Here is a 26519-nt window from a genome sequence, read left to right on the forward strand (position 1 = left end):
ACGGCAACATCTAAAAATTTAATTGTGTCGATTATGTTTTCAAAAAGCTATGAAAACAGTACTAGACCAATAACTTAACTCATAACACCTCCAGACTGAAAATAAGTTTTGCAGTAGGAGTCTTAGCCCTGAACTTTCTCATTCGTCCAATTTTGGACTACGGACGGAAACTTCAAGTATACAACAAGTAAAACAAATGTACTTTAAACTTTAACACAATTTTTGGAAACGTAAAGATAAATCACACCCTCCCAGCACTAATACCACATCCAGCAACACAAATAATACCCCGCCGCAGCAAACCTGTAGACCAAGCGAATTTCAATTTGTCTGATTCAAATTTTACTAATAATACTTCCTTAAATAAGAAATATCTATTCCCAATTTTAATAACATTAGATTTAACAAGTGCTTAGTTTTGCTGCTACGGGGAAGATAAAAAGTGTTTTTTTACCATACGTCAATAGTATAGGAAATAAATAAATTTGTCAAATTTTATCAACATATCCATAAACAAGTCAACTACAACAGTTTTCATTTCTCCATAAGAATAACATGGGAATTTTATATTGCGCTTTTTTACTCTTCTCTGTGACCGTTAGGCATACAAAAGCGCTTCAATATACTAAATTATTTATTTTTTAAGCTCTACAAAATGGTTTAAAAAGAAATTGCATTTTTTTTGTTTTTAGAGTTAAAAAATTAGAAACCCCCATTTTACCCCATAAAACCCAGCATAAACCCCTGTTCCCGTGGTCCGATTATGCTGGTTCGCGAACTCGTTCGAATAAACGTACTACGTAGGTTTACACGTTTGTACCAAATTTCATGAAAATCGGATCATTTTTGCTCGAGTTGTCGCGCTAACGGACACACACACACACACATGTTTGTGCGTGTCTCGTGTATTTGTTTTCAAGACTTTATGACGACCCCCTAGGAGCGACAACACGTCTTTAAGGCTTGACAATGACACCATGAGTATCGAAACCGGTTGCCATCCAGACGACAGTGGATTACAGTGGTAACTAAATAGTTATTTGTGCAACTAGTGAGAAAAGTGGTTTCTCGAGTGAGGCAATTGTACTTTGAACTCGAGTTGCACATTATACTTTTCCTACAGTTACCATAAAACAAATAAATTTGTGAAGAAACATAACCTATTTTTACACAGAAGTGAACTTAATATAACATAACATGACACAACATAACGTAATATAACATTTAATGTGAAGTGACAAATACAACAGTACAACAGCTGACCAGCTGATTTACAGCCAGTGCTGCCAACGCATTTCGCGCGTATACGACGTTGCCTGCATGTTACGCGCTCACTATTTCGTGCCTTCACGTTGCAAATCTGGATTGAGACAAAGTAATTAGAGTGAGACAATGTTAACATTGTCTCACTGATGATCGAACTGGCCACTTTGCTTTCTCAAATCAGTAAGAGAACATGTACATTGTTAGGTAACTGTAGGAAAAGGTATTTAACCTCTAGAATTATATTAATAATGTATAGCTATTAAATATGATTCGGTGCTATTGCTTTCGAAGCTATGATACCTTCCCCTTGCGTTATCATTGGTCTATGCGATTTGCGATTGGTGTTTTGGATACTGGAGGTTGAAAGAAAAATGGAAAAAGACAAGACATCGTTTAAACTAACGATTGTGATATAAAGTCAATGCTACTGTACGTAGGCTTACAGTTACAGTTTGTTAGAGGTGGATTGAGTAGATGATTTTAATCCGATTGAAATTGAAAACTCAATACTCACAGACTCGCTCAGAATCAGATCCAACAACAAACTCGAATCCGATATCGATAGTGTACACAATTCAATATCGATAGTGTAATTGCAGACTCTCGATAGATCGATTCAATTGTATTCTGTCGGAGCGGAGTATCGTTCGTAGTTCGTATCGTACTGTAGTGAAAAAGTGAACCCGTGAACCCTTGGCTCTCCGAGTTGTGTGCGTGCAATGCAAACATTATTTATTGTTTATAACCTACAAATTATAATTCCGTAAGTTATCAGCGGCACATTTAATAACTAAGTTTAGTGAAATTATCTGAGAAATGAGTTATTTCCATTCAATTTATACTTATTTGTATTGGATTTTTCGTCCTTGTATCAAGTGGTTTTTGCGGAAAACTACAAAGCTTTGTGAGTTACAAAGAATATGCTATGGAGAACCAGTGGGTTATCCTAGATCTAATGGTGTAGAAGTGTCCTTAAATTTGTCTAAGAATGATCACATTAAAGACTTGGTGCAGTATCTGAATAAACTGAGTGAAGAACGGAAACTCAGTGGTCCTATGCTTAAGGTTGGACTTGAAAAGTCGGTCTATGTAGTTGTGTTTGCCAAGAAAATTAACCCTACTATACACCGCCAGTTTCTCAAATCTTTTGGAAGGTGTGTAGAGCATATTTGGGGCTACCGTCAATTACTTCAAGAAATTGAAAACTGGAGACTAACCATGTATGATTCTGAAAACAAAGACCACGAAGAAAAACTATTGAAACTATGGAAACGCTTGAAGCCAGATGAACCACTACAAGCAAGAGTATCCAAACAGTGGCAAGATATAGGTTTTCAAGGTGATGATCCAAAAACTGATTTCCGAGGTATGGGCATACTTGGTTTGGACAATTTGCTCTACTTTGCAGAAGAGTTTCCAGGACCGGCAAGTCATGTTTTATCACATTCTTTGCATCCACAGTATGGTTATGCTTTTGCGATAGTAGGCATTAATTTAACAAGCATGGCCTACCATTTATTCAAAGATGGTACAGCTAAAACACATGTTTACAATGTATCAAAGAGTTTCACTTCCATCCGAACTTTTCATCAATTTTATTGCTACCTGTTTTATGAATTTGATAAATATTGGCTCCAAGCAAAGCCTAACATTATGGAGTTCTCTTTTGTAAAAGAAAAGTTTGAAGCAAATGTCCGTTCTCTACTGTCAAACCCTTCTGCAGTATGTAGGATAAACATTGCGGTTGACACAGTTTAGACAAAGCTAATAAAGACACAAATTTTAAACCTAAAACAGTATAAGAAACATGTTTATAACAAATTATGCGGACCTTATGTTCTGAAAACTATACTTCAAACTTATTGAAAATTCCTAAAATTTGAAGTTTTGTAGTAAAAAATGCCGAGTGGGTTCTTGAGTTTTCATTGAGCGTGCAAGTTAATGAACAAAGTTAGGCTAAATATTTTTTGAAAGTATGGTAATTTATATTTCTGTATCAAGGTCTAGAAATGGTTTCAGCCTGATGTTGGATTGCGACTGTTGGGCCTACAATAGTCAAATTGTCTGTCTTTATTCATACACACTTCTTGAACAGAAATAAAACTTAATTAGCCTAAAATTTTGTTTCATAAGATGCCTTATCAAATGTTGCACCATTTTATGGATTATTACTATGCATCTACAATCTTTTGAAGGATGTGAATTCCTCTCATGAACGTAGAAAATTTTCAGTAGTCTCAAAAAGTTTGGGAGTATTTTATTTTGTGACGTCAGGCTATAGAGGTTAGATCAAGATTTCTTTACAGAATTACCTAATTTATGAAAATGTGAACCACCAACTTAAAAACAACTTTGTTTAGTTTAACTGAGTTTAAATATACGGGGAGCCACTAATAATTCAGTTTGTCACTACCGGTAGTGTTTTATATTAGGTAGGCTGTTTTAAGTATGTGAAATTGAGGACATATATGAATGTTGTGATTTGGTTAAACAAAGGTTTACATCACATCCATTACTTAAATTGCCTTACCCTTACAATGCAACAAATATCTACAAACTGTAGGGGCTGTTATTAAATATTTAAGCTAGTTTTACATTTTGTAACATAATGTGAACAAATGGAAATCCAACTGATAGGGAACATGTCAATGCTTCATTTAACAGTATTTAGGTCATATTCTTTATGCACTGACAGAAAAGAGTTTGGACATAACAAGTTTTGGGAAATGATGTTTGTTATAGCCTACTGAGGTCCATTCTGAACATTTAATATGTATAGGCTAATTTGCTTTGATAGAGCTTTAATCCTTGGTAAATTTGTTTAGCAGATGTAAATTTATTTTGGATATGTATTAGGTATATTGAGGACTTAAAACAGACTTGTTTGTTGCATAGAGTTATAGCCTACCTTTCATTAGATGGCGCCATCTCAATCATGTTATCTATCTCCCCGTATAATTATTGAGAAACACAAAATTGTAGACTTAATTTTGATTTGTTATTACCTTTTCATCAGGTTAGGATTGTACTTATCCATAGTTATTCTCTAAAATATTTTGCACAGAAGTTTCTATTTATGTTTATGATAGGCTACTTCAAGTACCGTACCCGTAGGCTTAGTTAAAATTGTGGGGTGCTATTTTCTTTGTTTTTTCCTGACAAATTAATTCTAAACTAGGTAATTTGTGGATGATATAGTAAGTAATTTAAAAGACGACGTATGTTTGTAGGAATTGAACTGTTCAAAAAAATCCTCAATAAATTAATTTAGCCAAAACTGTACTCTTATATAGTTTTCTCTTCATAGTTAAAAATACTATCAACATTAAACTTGCCTGTTAATTTCATTTGAATGGATTCTTAAAAACACCATCAGTTATTTTACTTTTGTAGTAGCCTATAGAAGTATTTAGTTATTTAAAATGTTTAAAACGGAACAAAAAAGGTTTTTGTTTCTGATTGGTCCAGAGCAGAAAACAACATTCCTGCACTTACAAATTAGTAGAACCTCATTTGCTAAGAACCCAAACTTTGCACTGATTTTTTGTGTAAAAAAAGGAGTTGAAAACGATTAAATTCACAAGCGTCTTTTCAGGCTGCGTTTACATTGGAGGCACGCTTGGGCAAGTCAAATAGTGGCACACGCTTGGCCAAACTTGCCCTTTGAAACAAAATTGTAGCAGATTACGGTACTGGAAACCGGTGGTGACTTGACCAGTCATGGTTACAGTGCTTGCCACTAACAAGCTGGGACAAGCTTGCGCCTCTCAAACCACGAAACAAATACATTTTTTTTTTAAGCAAGCGTGCCTCAATTTGTTGTGATTCAATGACAAACTAGCATAGGTTGTGTATCTGAAAACTGTTGTTTTTTATATTTAAGTGTTGTAATTAGTTGTTTAATTGTTCAAAATGGATACCGAGGCGTTGATTGATACTGTCCTTTTTTATAACTTTTTTATAGTTACAGCATTATCATTGCTGTACACTATTTGCAAATGAATTTTAACGTGTTTATCAAAATATATAGAATTTTATTTTTCCATCAAAATAGACCTGTAATAATGCTTTGATGTAAAAATTAAGCTCCTCTAGGCTTATTAAAATTATACTGTTTTAGTCAGTATAGGTATGTTTTTTATAAAATAATTAATTATGCAAACATTACAATTACCAAATCAGTATTATGCTAGCGATATCTAAATGTCTATTGTGTATTCGTACCGTATTAATGTTTTCTGTGTTCGTGTCCATGTTTTAAATGTGTTTTTAACAAGTTGCAAGATTTGAAAATGTTGTCTTCGCAACGAAACACGTAAACTGTTGAGCAATATCATTTATTGGACTATTTGACTGAGGTATGTAAAAAACCTATTATTGTCTCGTACAAACATTACATCGACTCCTACAGTTTCCAGTTCCCCCCCCCCAACTCGGAGTCTAATAATACAAATTTCACTCAATTTTCAAGCACAATGTCCATATCATCTGACATATCAGTTTTGACTGATATGTGATGTAATCCTACTGCGACTAGTGGGGGCGACCACTTGTTCTTGGTTGCTTTGCTCTAGTATAACCACACCATCGGCAACTGCACGCTTGCGCAACTGTGCGCCAACATTTAACTTGCCCAAGCGTGCTTCCAATGTAAACGCAGCCAGGGGCGGACTGGCCCACCGGTGGGCCGATACGCCTTCTCAACATTCCAATATTTGCGCCCTCGTTAAAGGAAAAATTCATAAAATTTTTTAAAAAATGAGACGAGATTTAGAGAGAGACTTGTTTTTAGAAAGCAATAGGAAAAACTTTCAGTAAAAGTAAAAGTTTCAGCAGTGAATAGCAAAACATAAAGTCGGGTGTGAGACCTGAATAGACACTGTTGACAAGCGAGAGCAAAGCAGCTCTTCTCTCTCGTACGTGTAGGCCAGTAGGCCTATTCCGAGTGGAAGGCACTATACTCTATGGTCTGAGCTACTTAAAAACAACTGTCCTCTTGCCTCTTCCCGCGTCATTTTACGCCGAACCCGAAAAAAAACTGCACTGCGACTGCATCCGACATCGGTCGGTGTCACGATGTCGTCTGTGGTAAACAACTAGTGAAGATAATTTAATATTATTTCATTTGTTATAATATTTAATTATTGCTCACACTATAACTATTTCACTTTAAGTCACATTTAATTTTTGTCAACTCAACTCTCTTGTAAAATGGCGTTTGCCGTGCATGTAATAAATAAATAAAGAGTGTGAGCTGCCAATTAAAATGTGTCTCTCTTTAGTGAGTGTATGATTTGTGTCTCTGTGTCGAAAGCTTCAATTTATTTTTATATTCTTTACCTACACAGAAAACATGAACGAAAGAAGTATTGTAGAACCACTACTTTTACAAAATTTAAATTAGATTTAGTGACAGTGTATTTGTTAACTTAACCATTAGGCCTACACAGTAAAGCTTAAACAGTAAACAGTATTTTAATATGTGGTTACCGCTTATTAATTAATGATTTCAATATGTACTATGGCACTAATTTGGTCAACTTTCCTATTTTACTTACAGATAGCCTGCCCTAAATACAAAAAAATTGATAAATTGATTGAGCCTAAATAAATTGATACCTTCGTAGTTATCTCTAGGCTATGGCTTCCATTTCGTTTGTAGAAATAGGTTAGGTAGGCCTACTTTAGGGTTACAGTTTTGACTTAATGTAATGCTAAAACAGTTTAAGTCAATAAATTGGTTTTGTTCACAGTGAAAGCATATTGTTTGTGTTAAAATAATTTCATAGAAATCTAAAATATATAACTTCTGTTATTTACAGTGCCAAAAAAATACAACAGTTGCAAGTTCAGGTTGTAAACAGGAAGCACATGATTTATATTGTATGCATGCAGCCAAGTCATGCAAGGGAAAATAGTGAAAATACACAAATATAATACGAAAGAACCTAAGAAAATCATTTGTATTTTTATTTTTGTTAGGATATTTACTGTCAGAATAGCACGAAGTCGTGTTGGTAAATAGTCTAAATTTTGTAAACCAAACATTGACCAATAGTGTCAGTTATAAGATTTCTGATTTTCCACTGTTAATGCCTCTAGATTGCCTAAAAATGCAAGTTTACAGGTATAATTTTTAAAAAATTTCACGGGGGAGGACCCCCCCCCTCTATGCAGGGGGGTATTCCATACCCCCAGACCCCCCGGTTGGCGCCTTCGGGCTGGTTAAGGTTTACGCCCTAATAGAGTACCCCCGCCCCTGAACGCAGCCTTAAAAGGTGAGCATTTACCCGTCAAAGTGCACAAAGCCCCATTACCAGTCCGAGTCATACCTTGCCTCACACTACTAGATATTGATAGCAATGGTAACTTGTAATTTCTACCACCTATTTTTGTTGGAAAGTATATAACAAAAGTGAATTAAAGCTTATATAAAAGCCAAGACTTTTTATACTCCATTAGTTAAACAGATAAAAATATGTAAAACACTCAATAATTAATTTTGACTAAAATTGTAATAGGCGTTTTCTGCATCATAACCCAAATATAAAATCTATCTAACTGTGGTGTATTTTGTGTTTAATAGAAGTTGGATCCATGGATTTTATAGATAATTATTCTTTGATATATCACGTGTAACTTAAGCGATAACAAAACCAAGTGAATCATTTAAAAGCAACACCTTAAACATAGTCTATATTTAATAGGCCAACGTTAATTTTTGATAGTTGTTTTGAATTTGCGAAGCAACCGACCGCCATGTTCAAGTTGTCCATTGATAGGTCGAGGCACGTAGATTTGCCATCAAACAATAGACAATATGCCTTATTAACATATTCGTTGAAAATAGTACAGCGTCATATTTACAGGTGGGTTACAGAAACATTTCATGTTTTAAGATCGTGAGATTAATTCTTTTTCAGTGTAAAAAAGTCTCTCTAGCAGCCAGTCTGTGAGTTTTTTCTTGAAAGTGAATGAATTATTCTGTTGTTTAAGTTATTCTGGAAGGTGGCTAATGAATTTGGCTCCTTTATAGGATGGTTTTCTTTCAGTAAATGATAGCTTATGGATTGGAAGGGTGAAACCTAGTGCATGTCTGGTGTTGTGATGTAGGTCCCTATGTTGGTTTGTTGGGTGGCTATTGCATGTAGGATGTTTTAACAGATGTGGAGTGACACCATGGTGAGTATTTTTTGTCCTTTAAAAGGTCCACGACAGCTGTCTTGTTGTCCAATGCCAACCAAACACCTGATTGCCCTCTTTTGTTTGATGAGAACACGTTCTAGGTCTAATGCAGTGGATCCCCGCCCCAGACTTCTATGCCATATCTCAGCTGAGATTCAAAAAGAGCGAAATAGGCTAAATTGAGATTTGCCTGTAATTACCTACCATGGTAAGTGTGTGTAACTCTTTTTCACAGTTGATTTGTCGCATATTATTCTCGCAAGTATCCCTGTGCCGTTGCGAGAGATGGGCAGAAAACTAGATAGGGATTAGTTCTACCAGGATTTACAAACACTACATGGTTTCCAATGGTGCAATTTTAATTTGTTGGTGTTGATCACTTACCGCCCGCTTAAAGCGTATAGCTTATAATTTTGTGAACAACCTTACAAGAATCATTTAAATATGGATCGAAAAGGAAACAAATGGGCAATCCTAGAAAAGGACAGAGTATGATATCTTCAATAGTGAAAGAAACACCAAGCCTGAACCCAATTCTAATTGTAGCAGTGATGAAACGCAATGAGCGTATTGAGAACAAACCCTCAAGGTAATTGTTACTCCTCTTATAGCTGCTATTAACATGGGAGATGAAAATATGTGAAACATTTAATTGAGGAAGGAGCTGATGTAAGCTGAGGATACCTTGACAATATAAGGCCATTGTGTCTATCATTGCCCTATAAACACTACAAAATAGCTGATTTGCTAATTAAATCTGGAGCCAATGTGTCTGCTTTTGATGGATGAAGGTGAAGGGAGATCTCCTTTGTATCATGGTATAGAAAAAAATTCTGTGTATTATGAAAATCATAATATCAGCAGGATTCTCTAATGATGGTGACATTTATGACAATGGCTTGATAAAACTTGATCCTAAGAAGACAGCTTAACACTGTACTGGTTAACAATGTATCAATTAGCCTATTAAATTTCTTCTAGAACAAAATGTTAATGTGGATGCATACAAACCTCAAGGTTTAACACCATTGATTTCATGATTTGTGACATTCTCAACACTCTATTGAAATTTTGAAACTTCCGATTGATCACGGTGCAGATGTAGATGATTTGTTTAAAAATGATGCAACTCCACTTTTTATAGCTGTGCAATCAGAAGATACGTCTATATTAAAAGTTCTTATAGAGGCTGGTACCAATGTCAACAGAGTTTTCACTCCATTAGGTTATGGCTTTAATATGTTGCCTTTTTCCTTTGCAAAAGCCCATCAGATTGCTATATGAACTTGTAACCTTCAAGCAACAAAGCTGTTGTTGACTCAAGGGGTAAATGCCATAGACCCAATAAATAATGTATCACCTCTCCATTTTGCATTTTCTATGAGTTCTGAAATATTCAAGGAAAACATAAGTCAAATCATAGAAAAATAATCAAATGCCTTTTAGAAAACAAAGCAGATGTCACCACCACAGATATTGAATGAAAGTTACCCGCTCATCTTATATTTTCTTCCAAAAACTGGATTGCATTTGAGGAATACATACTATTTGGAGGAGATTTAAATCAGCCTTTAAGCCCAAGAGATGGCACTATTTTGAAGCTAGTAATACGTTATATCATAAACTAGATTATTTAGTGGAGCTATGCTTAGCTCATGGTGCTATTTGCTTTCAAAAGTTTCAAGGAAATCAATTATATAATGATGTAAAAAAGTGATTGTCCTGAAATCCTAAGATAAAATAATGTTCAAATGATTCATAATGTCCCGAAATAGGAAATAAAGTTATCCTTTTCATGATCTTCCTTCATTCAGATCACTCAAGTGTTCTCCAAAAGTCTTTAAAGTATTGAAGGACAACTTCTGTTCAAAGTATTACGGACAATAATGTTGTGTCTGTTAAATTTGCTTCAGTACAAGGTGCAGAAGTCAGCTGTCAGTTTGAAGATTCAAGTGATTATCCTCTTCACATCGGCTCAGCTGTTAGTAATAAAGAATTAATTGAAACTTTTCTGTATAAAAGAGCAACTATATCCACTGTGAATAGAGCAGGCTACAGTGAACTACATAGCTTGTAGCTGCCATAGCTGGCCATCTGGAAATATGCAAACTTCTGTTACGTCAGGGGCTTTCCTGGACTATCAAGGACCCAAGGGAGTCACTCCATGTCACACATGATGCAATTAATTCCACTTTTTATAGCTGTGCAATCAGAAAATATGTCAATATTGAAAGTTCTTATAGAGGCTGGTGCCAATGTCAACAGAGTTTACACTGCATTATGTTACAGCTTTAATATGTTGCCTTTACCCTTTGCAACAGCACTTTAGATTGCAACATGAACTTGTAACCTTCAAGCAACAAAGCTGTTGTTGACTCAAGGGGTTAATGTAAATGCCATAGACCCAATAAAAAATGTATCACCTCTCCATTTTGCATTTTCTATGAGTTCTGAAATATTCAACGAAAAACATAAGTCAAATCATAGAAAAATAATCAAATGCCTTTTAGAAAAGAAGGCAGATGTCAGCACCACAGATATTGAATGAAAGTTACCCGCTCATCTTATATTTTCTTCCAATAACTGGATTGCATTTGAGGAATACATACTATTTGGAGGAGATTTAAATCAGCCTTTAAGCCTAAGAGATGGCTCTATTTTACGGCTAGTAATATGTCTTAAACTAGATTATTTAGTAGAGCTATGCTTAGCTCATGTTGCTATTTGCATTCAAAAGTTTCAAGGAAATCCAGTATATAATGATGTAATAAAAAGTGATTGTCCTGAAATCCTAAGATATAATAATGTCCAAATGTTTAATAATGTCCCGAAATAGGAAATACAGTTATCCTTTTCATGATCTTCCTTCATTCAGATCACTCAAGTGTTCATCAAAAGTCTTTAAAGTATTGAAGGACAACTTCTGTTCAAAGTATTACGGACAATAATGTTGTGTCTGTTAAAGTTGCTTCAGTACAAGGTGCATAAGTCAGCTGTCAGTTTGAAGATTTAAGTGATTATCCACTTCACATATGCTCAGCTGTTAGTAATAAAGAATTAATTGAAATTTGTCTGTATAAAAGAGCAACTATAACCACTGTGAATAGAGCAGGCTACAGTGCTTTACATGTAGCCGCCATAGATGGCTATCTGGTAATATGCAAACTTCTGTTACGTCAGGGGCTTTTCTAGACTATCGAGGACCAAAGGAAGTTGTTGATTTTCTCATGACTATTTCAGCGCTCTTCTCTAAATTAATTGTTACTTAAGAGGACATTGGGGTGAAGCCCTAATAAAATTTCAAAAATGTTTTGTTTGAAAATCAAACAAAACTTGTAAGCACAAGCAAAAGTGAAGCAGAACTCATATGTGAGACGGCACTTTACGAAACCAAACTCAAGAAGCAAAACCTACAGGTACCAGGAGGCTAAAGACCACAAAGTGCAAATATTGAAGATGTCCTCGACTTAATGTCAGAACAACTGAACGTATCTCTTCAATCACACAAGCAACTTGTGCTTATGGGGGACATAAATGTTGATTGTCTCATTGAAAACAATAACAACACAAAACTAAAAGATTTCCTTGAGGCTTACGACATCCAAAGGCTACCGCTACCTCCAACCAGAATCACAAGCGAAACTGAATCCTCACTAGACTGAATTTGCTTCAATATTGATATTAAACTCATTGAAACATCAGTAATCTTAACAACAGGTCTATCTGACCACTGCACCCAAATAGTCACACAGAACCTTACAAAACTACATTTGGAAGATCACAAAGGAAAAAAGAGAATAGTCAACAACAGGACCCTGAACCTCTTCAGGGATAGGCTGCAATTGCAGAACATGCTTGCACATGTCTGAAGCATATGACAATTTCAACCAATTATTCAATTTATATTAGATCAAACTTGCATGATGAGAAAAATTAAAACAAAACAGTTCAAACCAAAATACATTTGGGATGAAGAATGTTTAGGACTTAAAAGCATGTACATTAAAGCTCTCAAGAAAGTATCCTATGCACTGGCAAAGCCGAAGGCAAGGCAATAACAGCAGCCAGGAAAAAAGGCTACAATCAAATATTTAAACACAAAGGACACTTATAGAGGCTGGTGCCAATGTCAACAGAGTTTACACTGCATTAAGTTACAGCTTTAATATGTTGCCTTTACCCTTTGCAACAGCAATTCAGATTGCTAAATGAACTTGTAACCTTCAAGCAACAAAGCTGTTGTTGACTCAAGGGGTTAATGTAAATGCCATAGACCCAATAAAAAATGTATCACCTCTCCATTTTGCATTTTCTATGAGTTCTGAAATATTCAACGAAAAACATAAGTCAAATCATAGAAAAATAATCAAATGCCTTTTAGAAAAGAAAGCAGATGTCAGCACCACAGATATTGAATGAAAGTTACCCGCTCATCTTATATTTTCTTCCAATAACTGGATTGCATTTGAGGAATACATACTATTTGGAGGAGATTTAAATCAGCCTTTAAGCCTAAGAGATGGCTCTATTTTACGGCTAGTAATATGTCATAAACTAGATTATTTAGTGGAGCTATGCTTAGCTCATGTTGCTATTTGCTTTCAAAAGATTCAAGGAAATCTGGTACCTATATAATTATGTAATGAAAAGTGATTGTCCTGAAATCCTAAGATAAAATAACGTTCAAATGTTTATGTAAATAGGAAATACAGTTATCCTTTTCATGATCTTCCTTCATTCAGATCACTCAAGTGTTCTTCAAAAGTCTTTAAAGTATTGAAGGACAACTTCTGTTCAAATTATTACGGACAATAATGTTGTGTCTGTTAAAGTTGCTTCAGTACAAGGTGCATAAGTCAGCTGTCAGTTTGAAGATTCAAGTGATTTCCCTCTTCACATAGGCTCAGCTATTGGTAATAAAGAATTAATTGCAATTTTTCTGTATAAAAAAGCATCTATATCCACTGTGAATAGAGCAGTGCACTACATAGCTTGTAGCTGCCATAACTGGCCATCTGGATATATGCAAACTTCTGTTACGTCAGGGGCTTTCCTGGACTATCAAGGACCCAAGGGAGTCACTCCATGTCACACATGATGCAATTCCACTTTTTATAGCTGTGCAATCAGAAAATATGTCAATATTGAAAGTTCTTATAGAGGCTGGTGCCAATGTCAACAGAGTTTACACTGCATTAAGTTACAGCTTTAATATGTTGCCTTTACCCTTTGCAACAGCGCTTCAGATTGCATCATGAACTTGTAACCTTCAAGCAACAAAGCTGTTGTTGACTCAAGGGGTTAATGTAAATGCCATAGACCCAATAAATAATGTATCACCTCTCCATTTTGCATTTTCTATGAGTTCTGAAATATTCAACGAAAAACATAAGTCAAATCATAGAAAAATAATCAAATGCCTTTTAGAAAAGAAGGCAGATGTCAGCACCACAGATATTGAATGAAAGTTACCCGCTCATCTTATATTTTCTTCCAATAACTGGATTGCATTTGAGGAATACATACTATTTGGAGGAGATTTAAATCAGCCTTTAAGCCTAAGAGATGGCTCTATTTTGCGGCTAGTAATATGTCTTAAACTAGATTATTTAGTGGAGCTATGCTTAGCTCATGGTGCTATTTGCTTTCAAAAGTTTCAAGGAAATCCAGTATATAATGATGTAATGAAAAGTGATTATCCTGAAATCCTAAGATAAAATAACGTTCAAATGTTTAATAATGTCCCAAAATAGGAAATACAGTTATCCTTTTCATGATCTTCCTTCATTCTGATCACTCAAGTGTTCTTCAAAAGTCTTTAAAGTATTGAAGGACAACTTCTGTTGAAAGTATTACGGACAATAATGTTGTGTCTGTTAAAGTTGCTTCAGTACAAGGTGCATAAGTCAGCTGTCAGTTTGAAGATTCAAGTGATTTCCCTCTTCACATAGGCTCAGCTATTGGTAATAAAGAATTAATTGAAATTTTTCTGTATAAAAAAGCATCTATATCCACTGTGAATAGAGCAGTGGACTACATAGCTTGTAGCTGCCATAACTGGCCATCTGGATATATGCAAACTTCTGTTACGTCAGGGGCTTTCCTGGACTATCAAGGACCCAAGGGAGTCACTCCATGTCACACATGATGCAATTCCACTTTTTATAGCTGTGCAATCAGAAAATATGTCAATATTGAAAGTTCTTATAGAGGCTGGTGCCAATGTCAACAGAGTTTACACTGCATTAAGTTACAGCTTTAATATGTTGCCTTTACCCTTTGCAACAGCGCTTCAGATTGCAACATGAACTTGTAACCTTCAAGCAACAAAGCTGTTGTTGACTCAAGGGGTTAATGTAAATGCCATAGACCCAATAAATAATGTATCACCTCTCCATTTTGCATTTTCTATGAGTTCTGAAATATTCAACGAAAAACATAAGTCAAATCATAGAAAAATAATCAAATGCCTTTTAGAAAAGAAAGCAGATGTCAGCACCACAGATATTGAATGAAAGTTACCCGCTCATCTTATATTTTCTTCCAATAACTGGATTGCATTTGAGGAATACATACTATTTGGAGGAGATTTAAATCAGCCTTTAAGCCTAAGAGATGGCTCTATTTTGCGGCTAGTAATATGTCTTAAACTAGATTATTTAGTGGAGCTATGCTTAGCTCATGGTGCTATTTGCTTTCAAAAGTTTCAAGGAAATCCAGTATATAATGATGTAATAAAAAGTGATTGTCCTGAAATCCTAAGATATAATAATGTCCAAATGTTTAATAATGTCCCGAAATAGGAAATACAGTTATCCTTTTCATGATCTTCCTTCATTCAGATCACTCAAGTGTTCTTCAAAAGTCTTTAAAGTATTGAAGGACAACTTCTGTTCAAAGTATTACGGACAATAATGTTGTGTCTGTTAAATTTGCTTCAGTACAAGGTGCAGAAGTCAGCTGTCAGTTTGAAGATTTAAGTGATTATCCACTTCACATATGCTCAGCTGTTAGTAATAAAGAATTAATTGCAATTTGTCTGTATAAAAGAGCAACTATAACCACTGTGAATAGAGCAGGCTACAGTGCTTTACATGTAGCCGCCATAGATGGCTATCTGGTAATATGCAAATTTCTGTTACGTCAGGGGCTTTCCTAGACTATAGAGGACCAAAGGGAGTCACTCCCTGACACTTGGCACAAAAAGAGTGTCACTGAAGTTGTTGATTTTCTCATGACTATTTCAGCACTCTTCTCAAATTAACTGTTACTTAAGAGGACATTGGGGCAGAGCCCTGATAAAATTTCAAAAATGTTTTGTTTGAAAATCAAACAAAACTTGTAAGCACAAGCAAAAGTGAAGCAGAACTCATATGTGAGACGGCACTTTACGAAACCAAACTCAAGAAGCAAAACCTACAGGTACCAGGAGGCTAAAGACCACAAAGTGCAAATCTTGAAGATGTAGAGGCAATAACAGCAGCCAGGAAAAAAACTACAATCAAATATTTAAACACAAAGGACACTTATAGATGCTGGTGCCATTGTCAACAGAGTTTTTACTCCATTATGTTACAGCTTTAATATGTTGCCTTTACCCTTTGCAACAGCACTTCAGATTGCTATATGAACTTGTAACCTTCAAGCAACAAAGCTGTTGTTGACTCGAGGGGTTAATGTAAATGCCATAGACCAAATAAATAATGTATCACCTCTCCATTTTGCATTTTCTATGAGTTCTGAAATATTCAAGGAAAACATAAGTCAAATCATAGAAAAATAATCAAATGCCTTTTAGAAAACAAAGCAGATGTCAATACCACAGATATTGAATAAAAGTTACCCGTTCATCTTATATTTTCTTCCAATAACTGGATTGCATTTGAGGAATACATATTATTTGAAGGAGATTTAAAACAGCCTTTGAGCCCAAGAGATGGCACTATTTTGAAGCTAGTAATACGGTACATAATAAACTGGATTATTTAGTGGAGTTGTGCTTAGCTCATGGTGCTAATTGCTTTCAAAATTTTCAAGGAAATCCGGTATATAATTATGTAATGAAAAGTGATTGTCCTGAAATCCTAAGATAAAATAATGTTCAAATGTTTAATAATGTCCTGAAATAGGAAATGCAGTTATCCTTTTCATGATCTTCCTTCATTCAGATCACTCAAGTGTTCTTCAAAAAACTTAACACTATTGAAGAAGAACTTCTGTTCAAAGTATTACAGACAATAATGTGGTGTCTGTTAAAGTTGCTTCAGTCCAAGGTGTCAGTTCAAGATTCAAGTGATTATCCTCTTCACATATGCTTCTACAGCTGTTGGTAATAAAGAATTAATTGAAATTTTTCTGTATAAAAGAGCATCTATATCCACTGCGAATAGAGCAGGCTACAGTGCCTTACATGTAGCTGCCATAAGTGGCCATCTGGAAATATGCAAACTTCTGTTACGTCAGGGGCTTTCCTGGACTATAGAGGACCAAAGGGAGTCACTCCATGTCACTTGGCACAAAAAGAGTGTCATACTAAAGTTGTTGATTTTCTCATGACTACTTCAGTGCTCTTCTCCAAATTAACTTTTACTTAAGAGGACATTGGGACAGAGCCCTGATAGAATTTCAAAAATGTTTTGTTTGAAAACCAAACAAAACAAAACCAAATCAAAACTGTGCGGTAAGCACAAGGTCAAATGAAGCAGAACTCATATGTGAGACGGCACTTTACGAAACCAAACTCAAGAATAAAAAACCTACAGGTACTAGGAGGCTACAGACCACAAAGTGGAAAAGTAGAAGATGCCTTTGACATAATGACAGAACAACTGAACATATCTCCTCAATCACAATCTTGATCCATATTTAAACGATTCTTGAACACTTGTTCACAAAATTATAAGCTATGCGCTTCAAGCGGGCGGTAAGTGATCAACACCAACAAATAAAAGTTGCACTATCGGAAACCATGTATTGTTTGTAAACCTTGGTAGATCTAATCCCTATCTCTGCTGGCCTTCGCAACGGCGCACGGATACTTGTGTGAATAATATGCGACAAATTAACTGTGAAAAAGAGTTACACAAACTTACCATAGTAGGTAATTACAGGCAAATCTCAATTTTTCTTATTGCTTTTTTAATGACCATCTCTTGTGTATTTGCATTGAACTTTGTGGCAGGATAAAATAAATCTCTCAAAGAGGTTTTTAAATATTTGATTGTAGTCTTTTTTTCCCGGCTGCTGTTGTTGCCTTGTCTTTGGCTTTGCCAGTGCTTAGGATACTTTGCCAGTGCTATCTTTCTTGAGAGCTTTAACTCCTTTTTTTTGGTGGTACATCCTTTTAAGTCTTGCACATTTTTCATCCCAAATGTATTTTGGTTTGAACTGTTTTGTTTTTATTGTTCTCACGGTTGTATTTAGAATCTATGAGGCCCTATTCTTTGAAGGTCGAAATTTAAGGGTATAGAAATACACAAGGTATTGCTTCAACTCGATGAATTATTGACCTTTTGTTTCCAACAATCCGATCAGTAAAAAGACCTAAGTGGCTAGCTAATAAATAATTCTATATATATATATTTTTGTTTTAATAATATTATATGGGTCTTAGGTCAGGGCCAGACATTTTTCATTTAATTTGGGTTGAGTAAAAAATGTTGACCTTCAGGCATCGGATCACAATCGGGTGGTTTTGGAAACAATTAGTTTTAAATATTATAATTGATAAACTATAATCAATTTCTACTAAATCTGTAATCGCGGGCAAATTGTAGGCATCTTCTGTGGTCACAGTAAAATCGTGGACATTTGCCACGGTCGCGTAGGTATCGTGAACATCTTCTACGTTCATGGCAAAATAGTGAACATCATGAGCGGTTGGGGAGACATCTTCTTCCTCTTCTGCGATTGCGGCAAAATCATTAATGTCTCTCTGTGGTTCACACTGAACACAGAGAACATCTTGCGTGACCACAGAGATATCATCTTTGGCTCTTCCGATCGCGGTGGGATCATTGACAACTTTTATGTGGCTGCAATGAAATAGTGAACATATTGTGCAATCGCAGAGATATCATCTTCGTCCCCTCTGATAACGGAGAAGTCATGAACGTCTCCTATGGCCACGGAGAAATAGTTAGCATTTTGCGCGAGTGCTTAGACATCATCATCATCTCCTCCGATCGTTGCGATAATCATGATCTAATATTAATTGGATAATTGGTTAAAATTGTCATATGCTTCAGAGACATGTGCAAGCCAATTGTGTAATTGCAGCCTATCCCTGAAGAGGTTCATGGTCGTGTTGTTGACTATCCTCTCTTTTTCTTTGCGATCTTCCAAATGTAGTTTTGTTAGGTTCAGTTTAACTATTTGTGCGGAGTGGTCAGATAAACCTGTTGTTACAATTACGGATGTTTCAATGAGTTTAGTATAAATATTGGAGCAAATTCAGTCAAGCAAGGTTTCAGTTTCGCTTGAGATTCTGGTTGGAGGTAGCAGGAGTCTTTGGATGTCGTAAGACCAGAGGAAATCTTCTAGTTTTGTGTTATCATTGTTTTCAATGAGACAATCAACATTTATGTCCCCCATAAGTACAAGTTGCTTGTGTGATTGAAAAGATATGTTCAGGTGTTATGTCATTATGTCAAAGGCAACTTCTAGTTTTGTAAATAAACAACATCAGTATGACACTCTTTTTGTGCCAGGTGACAGGGAGTGACTCCCTTTGGTCCTCAATAGTCCAGGAAAGCCCCTGACATAACAGATGTTTGCATATTTCCAGATGGCCAGCTATGGCGGCTACATGTAAGGCACTGTAGCCTGCTCTATTCATAGTGGATAAAGATGCTCTTTTATACCGAAAAATTGCAATTAATTCTTTATTACCAACAGCTGAGCATATGTGAAGAGGGTAATCACTTGAATCTTCAAACTGACAGCTGACTTCTGCACGTTGCACTAAAGCAATTTTAACAGACACAACATTGTCTGTAAGACTTTAAACAGAAGTTGTCCTTCAATACTTTAAGACTTTTGAAGAACACTTAAGTGATCTGAATTAAGGAAGATCGTGAAAAGGATAACTGTATTTCCTATTTCAGGACATTATGAAACATTTGGACATTATCATATCCTTAGAACTTTAGGGCAATCACTTTTTATTACATCATTTCCTTTAAACTTTTGAAAGCAAATAGCACCATGAGCTAAGCATAGCTCCACTAAATAATCTAGTTTATGACATATTACTAGCCGCAAAATAGAGCCATCTCTTAGGCTTAAAGGCTGATTTAAATCCTCCTCCAAATAGTATGTATTCCTCAAATGCAATCCAGTTATTGGAAGAAAATACAAGATGAGCGGGTAACATTCATTCAATATCTGTGTTGCTGACACCTGCTTTGTTTTCTAAAAGGCATTTGATTATTTTTCTATGATTTTTTATGTTTTTCCTTGATTCTTTCAGAACTCATAGAAAATGCATAATGGAGAGGTGATACATTATTTATTGGGTCTATGGCATTAACATTAACCCCTTGAGTCAACAACAGCTTTGTTGCTTGAAGGTTACAAGTTCATTTAGCAATCTGAATTGCTGTTGCAAAGGGTAAAGGCAACATATTAAAGCTGTAACATAATGCAGTGTAAACTCTGTTGACATTGGCACCAGCCTCTATAAGAACTTTCAAAATTGACGTATTATCTGATTGCACAGCTATAAAAAGTAGAATTGCATCATTTGTGACATGGAGTGACTCCCTTGGGTCCTTGATAGTCCAGGAAAGCCCCTGACGTAACAGAAGTTTGCATATTTCCAGATGGCCAGCTATGGCAGCTACAAGCTATGTAGTTCACTGTAGCCTGCTCTATTCACAGTGGATATAGATGCTCTTTTATACAGAAAAATCACAATTAATTCTTTATTACCAATAGCTGAGCCTATGTGAAGAGGGTAATCACTTGAATCTTCAAACTGACAGCTGACTTCTGCACCTTGTACTGAAGCAACTTTAACAGACACAACATTATTGTCCGTAATAATTTGAACAGAAGTTGTCCTTCAATACTTTAAAGACTTTTGAAGAACACTTGAGTGATCAGAATGAAGGAAGATCATGAAAAGGATAACTGTATTTCCTATTTCGGGACATTATTAAACATTTGGACATTATTATATCTTAGGATTTCAGGACAATCACTTTTTATTACATCATTGTATACTGGATTTCCTTGAAACTTTTGAAAGCAAATAGCACCATGAGCTAAGCATAGCTCCACTAAATAATCTAGTTTATGACATATTACTAGCCGCAAAATAGAGCCATCTCTTAGGCTTAAAGGCTGATTTAAATCTCCTCCAAATAGTATGTATTCCTCAAATGCAATCCAGTTATTGGAAGAAAATATAAGATGAGCGGGTAACTTTCATTCAATGTCTGTGGTGCTGACATCTGTTTTGTTTTCTAAAAGGCATTTGATTATTTTTTTATGATTTGACTTATGTTTTTCCTTGATTATTTCAGAACTCATAGAAAATGCAAAATGGAGAGGTGATACATTATTTATTGGGTCTATGGCATTTACATTAACCCCTTGAGTCAACAACAGCTTTGTTGCTTGAAGGTTACAGGTTCATTTAGCAATCTGAAGTGCTGTTGCAAAGGGTAAAGGCAACATATTAAAGCTGTAACATAATGTAATGAAAACTCTGTTGACATTGGCACCAGCCTCTATAAGAACTTTCAATATTGACGTATTTTCTGATTGCAAAGCTATAAAAAGTGGAATTGCATCATTTGTGACATGGAGTGACTCCCTTTGGTCCTTGATAGTCCAGGAAAGCCCCTGACGTAACAGAAGTTTGCATATTTCCAGATGGCCAGCTATGGCAGCTACAAGCTATGTAGTTCACTGTAGCCTGCTCTATTCACAGTGGATATAGATGCTTTTTTATACAGAAAAATTGCAATTAATTCTTTATTACCAATAGCTGAGCCTATGTGAAGAGGGTAATCACTTGAATCTTCAAACTGACAGCTGACTTCTGCACCTTGTACTGAAGCAACTTTAACAGACACAACATTATTGTCCGTAATACTTTGAACAGAAGTTGTCCTTCAATACTTTAAAGACTTTTGAAGAACACTTGAGTGATCAGAATGAAGGAAGATCATGAAAAGGATAACTATATTTCCTATTTCGGGACATTATGAAACATTTGGACATTATTATATCTTAGGATTTCAGGACAATCACTTTTTATTACACCATTATATATTGGATTTCCTTGAAACTTTTGAAAGCAAATAACACCATAAGCTAAGCACAGCTTCACTAAATAATCTAGTTTATGATATACCATATTACTAGCTTCAAAATAGTGCCATCTCTTGGGCTCAAAGGCTGTTTTAAATCTCCTTCAAATAATACGTATTCTTCAAATGCAATCCAGTTATTGGAAGAAAATATAAGATGAACGGGTAACTTTCATTCAATATCTGTGGTTTTGACATCTGTTTTTTTTCTTTTTCTAAAAGGCATTTGATTATTTTTCTATGATTTGACTTATGTTTTCCTTGAATATTTCAGAACTCATAGAAAATGCAAAATGGAGAGGTGACATATGATTTATTGGGTCTATGGCATTTACATTAACCCCTTGAGTCAACAACAGCTTTGTTGCTTGAAGGTTACAAGTTCATGTAGCAATCTGAAGTGCTGTTATAAAGGGTAAAGGCAACATATTGAAGCTGTAACATAATGCAGTGTAAACTCTGTTGACATTGGTACCAGCCTTTATAAGAACTTTCAATATAGACGTATCTTCTGATTGCACAGCTATAAATAGTGAAGTTGCATCATTTTTAAACAAACCTTCTACATCTGCACCGTGATCAATTGAGTGTTGAGAATAGCACAATTCAATGGTGTTAAACCTTGAGGTTTGTATGAATTCACATTAACATTTTGTTCTAGAAGAAATTTAATAGGCTAATTGATACATTGTTAACTTTAATAGCTGTCTTCATAGGATCGAGTTTTATCAAGCCATTGTCATAAATGTCACCATCATAAGGGAATCCTGCTGATATTATGATTTTGACAATAGACACTGAATCATTTTCTATAGCATGATACAAAGGAGATCTCCCTTCTCCCTTATCCATCAAAAGCAGACACTTTAGCTCCAGATTTAATTAGTAAATCAGCTAATTTGTAGTGTTTATAGATCAATGATAGACACAATGAACCCATATTGTCAAGGTAACCCCAGTTTACATCAGTTCCTTCTTTATATAAATGTTTGCACATATTTTTATCTCCCATGTTAATAGCGGCTATTAGAGGAATAACAATTACCTTGAGGTAAATGGTATTTTCAAGATGGCAGCCTACATACAATCAAAGTAATGTGAGCTCCCAGTATAAAATGCATTAAGTGTGTATTAATTCAACTAATTCTTACCCACATGTGCAAAACCTCACCCAGAAAAACTGTTAGTCACTTCATTAAAAATTACAAGGAATCTTATGATAAACAAGCCCAGAAAGCTCCAGTGATGCATAGATGAACCATACCAAAGCAAAACATTCTTCCAGCACACTAGCAAAAAAGACAAATAGAGATTACTTTTAAAAGGCTTGCATAAACCATGTCTAAACCAAACAACTGAAATGGTCGACTCTTATAATAACTCATAAAACAAAAACAAAATAATTACACTAGTGACCTCACATATGCCAACAAATCACACACGCATTGTAAACTCCAACTCATCAAAGACAGCTGGCATTAGACTCTTATTGCCTCTATGAAGGATAAAAATGGAGGGGTTAGAAAGTGCTGAGCTACAACATTTACAGAAAATACATGATCTACGACACCAATTAACAGAAACCCAAAAACAACTTGAAAAAGAAAAGACGTATCAGGCAGAACAAGAAAACATTTTTGAAGAAAATGATAACAAACTCAGCCAAATTTGAGAGAAATTTTAACTGTGATTTAAAACCATGAAAAATCTATACAATTTTAAAATACAAGGTAGAAACCTATGAAAAAGACATAAAAGACCTCAACAACTTTTCTGAGAACACAACCTAAACGCTAGGCTCAACTTTTTTAACCTCAAACTTACCAAGGAATCAGTTTGAGACACTTAACTTTCTATCAAAATATGGACAGGTCCCTCAAAGAAGTAAAACTGCATCATATAGAAATGAGGCAGGCACAGCAAGATGCCACCGATTTCAAAGTTGAAGTAGAACTGCTTAAAAATTGCTTAAGAAACTAAAGGCTCTTAAAGTTAAATATGAAGATTTAATAAAAAAGAGAGCAAACATGTTTACAATGAAAAATCTCTAAACAAATACAGTGTGCCAACAAACACAAATGCAGAAGATCTAAACGCTCCAACAAAATAAGTCTCAAAACCTGAATAGGGGAATCAACCATTTCACACCCCAAAAACAAGACCTGACCAGAGGAACCAGCCAAACCTCTCTCAAAAAACTGCCACCAGACCTGACCGGAGGAACACCTCTCCTAAAAAACTGTCACCACACCTAACCGGAGAAACCAGCCAAACCTATCCTAAAAAACTGTCATCACACCTGACCGTAGGAATCAGCCAAACCTCTCCTCTAAAACTTCAACACACCTAACTAGAGGAACCAGCCAAACATCTCCTAAAAAGCTGTCATCACACCTGACCGTAGGAATCAGCCAAACCTCTCCTAAAAACTTCAACACACCTAACTGGAGGAACCAGCCAAACCTCTCCTCTAAAACCGTCACCAGTTATGAATGAAGTAACCAGGGAAAAATTATATCACATACAAACCTCAAGCTGTACGAAATATGTAACCTGCCAATTAGTGATGACAACGACCAAGAGACAGTAGAAACCAGACCTGTGGGAAGGAAAATCATACGTAAAGTAGCAGTGAACTCTAATAGTAGACGCATTTCCCTTTTAACACCACAGGACGCAAGCACTCTGGAATCACTAAATATTTTTGCTTTTCCACCAGACGAAACACCACTGCTGACAACACAGCATCAAACTGATGAGGACTGGCCACAATCTTGCGGTGTTACCTTTTTTGACACCGATGCAAAACCCTATCCTGCCCATTTTTCACAAGATACGATAAGTTATGTTTAGGAAAAAATCCACACCAAAATTATATCATACAATAACTTTATAACAGTCAAAGATAACCAAGGGAAACCCCACAGCCTCGTCTTATTTTCATCCAAACAGAACAACTGGAAAAAAGTTTTTTAAATAGCTTGAGCTGCTTAATGATTGTGTAAAGTTTCCAGTGCTTTTATCAGTAGAACTGAATTCAATAATGCAAATCCTAAATCTGACCGGCACAAGTATGCAAGAAATACTTCATGTTTTTCTTCAGTTTGCCAGCAAAGCCTACCTGCATCGTTTTCTACTGTACACAGAGAGTAAGAAATTGAAGAAAAAAAACAGTAGATGGTATCCTTGATAGCTGTGTACATAAAAATCAGAGGAAGATCTGTAGAGTGTCGTACAACACAGAATTAAACCCATACAACAGCTGGTGAAGAGCTGGGGCCTCTTTTTCATGTACAGAAACATACAATCCAAAAAGGCCAGAAAACCCCCCGAAAAACATTTTTTTCTAGGAGCACTGTTAGAACGAAAGGAACTTTGGAGACCAAAGGAAGGGACTCTACTAAACAGCTTTAGTCAAATAAAAACTTGAACTTGGCAGCTAAAACTTAACAAAGAAAATAAGTTAAAGGAGTAAGTGAGAGAAAAACTGTTAAAATCAAAAGAAAAGTATGATTTAATCAGCTTAAACACAGGGGAATTATTAGTAAATCAGGACAACCAAAGGCCCTACCAATTCGTTTTTGATGGGGCTCGCTTCCTAGAGTTAATCATAGATAAAAATCAGAAGTACAGCATTGCAAAAGAGACAAGCCCAATAAATAAAATTATACTAGTCTCAAGCGACACAACAGTTATGAATGATCTAAAGCTCTTTCTTAATGTAAAAGACATCTGAACAGACACTTTCCCTTACATCTCTATTAAACTTGTTCAGGGAGTGCCAGGATGACCAACCAGTAAGACCACTTTTATCCTGAACAGCTATGAAACTGATGACCTTATCCTCTTCCCTACAAGAGACGCAGTAAACAATTTCAGAAAATTGCAACCAAAAACTAACAAATGTCTCACCGTTGACAATTTTAGAACCTTGCACTCATTATTAACTCTACTGATTACCTGTAAAATGGGGAAAGGTACCAAAGAATGATCATAGATGAAGCTCTCATGCTGCATGCAGAGAAAATTCTCTATGCAGCCATCTTATCTGGTGTATCAGATGTCATGTTGATTGGAGATACAAACCAAATCCCATAAATAAATAGGACTAAATCTTTTGAAACACAATTGTACTACAACATCACCAAAATAGCCAAACACTCAATCTGTCATACAGATGCACAAGGAGCCCTACTCTCGAAGTGCTATGGCCAGGGTATGAAAATGAGTAGCATAATAGAAAATTACCTTCATAAACGATGTTTTGAGGGACTAAAAAATCTAAACATAGATGAGGGAAAATATTAGGTATTAGTTTTTAAACAAGCCGATAAAGAAGAATTTCGAAAAATTTTCCTGTCTCCCTCCACAATCCACGAATACCAGGGGAGTCAAGTGGAGCATATAGCCATAGTGTGTCTAACTGATAGGGAAGACAAAATATACCTCCATCACTATTTTTCACCAAAATGTTCAAAACGTTTACAAGTGGTTTACACCTAAACCAATATTTTGCAGAAATAGCAGACTCCACTTTGGAGAAAATTAGAAACCAATTGAAAAAAAAAAAAAAATTATACATCCACTATTTCTACCACAAAGCAATATCCAACCACTAATTTTGACACCTACAACCATTAAAAAAGTCTTAGCAACAATAGCCTCGCTGAAATCAAAGCTGTCATGTGGAGTAGATGAAGTGCCCTCAAAAGTTGTAAAACACTGTGCCGAACAACTGGCAGCTCCACT

The 26519-nt window shown here is 35.5% G+C and overlaps 1 protein-coding gene across 1 annotated transcript; it reads left to right on the top strand.

Moving 5' to 3' along the window:
* The first annotated feature begins 2033 nt into the window (after positions 1-2033).
* LOC128998457 (ELMO domain-containing protein 2-like) lies at positions 2034-3802 on the top strand. The gene has a single exon (XM_054424587.1). It carries the CDS (start codon positions 2083-2085, stop codon positions 3022-3024), a length of 942 nt encoding a protein of 313 aa, XP_054280562.1. The 5' UTR covers positions 2034-2082; the 3' UTR covers positions 3025-3802.
* The last annotated feature ends 22717 nt before the right edge of the window (positions 3803-26519 follow it).

Source organism: Macrosteles quadrilineatus, unplaced genomic scaffold, assembly GCF_028750875.1.
Source record: "Macrosteles quadrilineatus isolate MER2022 unplaced genomic scaffold, UCM_ALF_1.0 Scaffold_7__1_contigs__length_78375512, whole genome shotgun sequence".
Taxonomy (NCBI): domain Eukaryota; kingdom Metazoa; phylum Arthropoda; class Insecta; order Hemiptera; family Cicadellidae; genus Macrosteles; species Macrosteles quadrilineatus.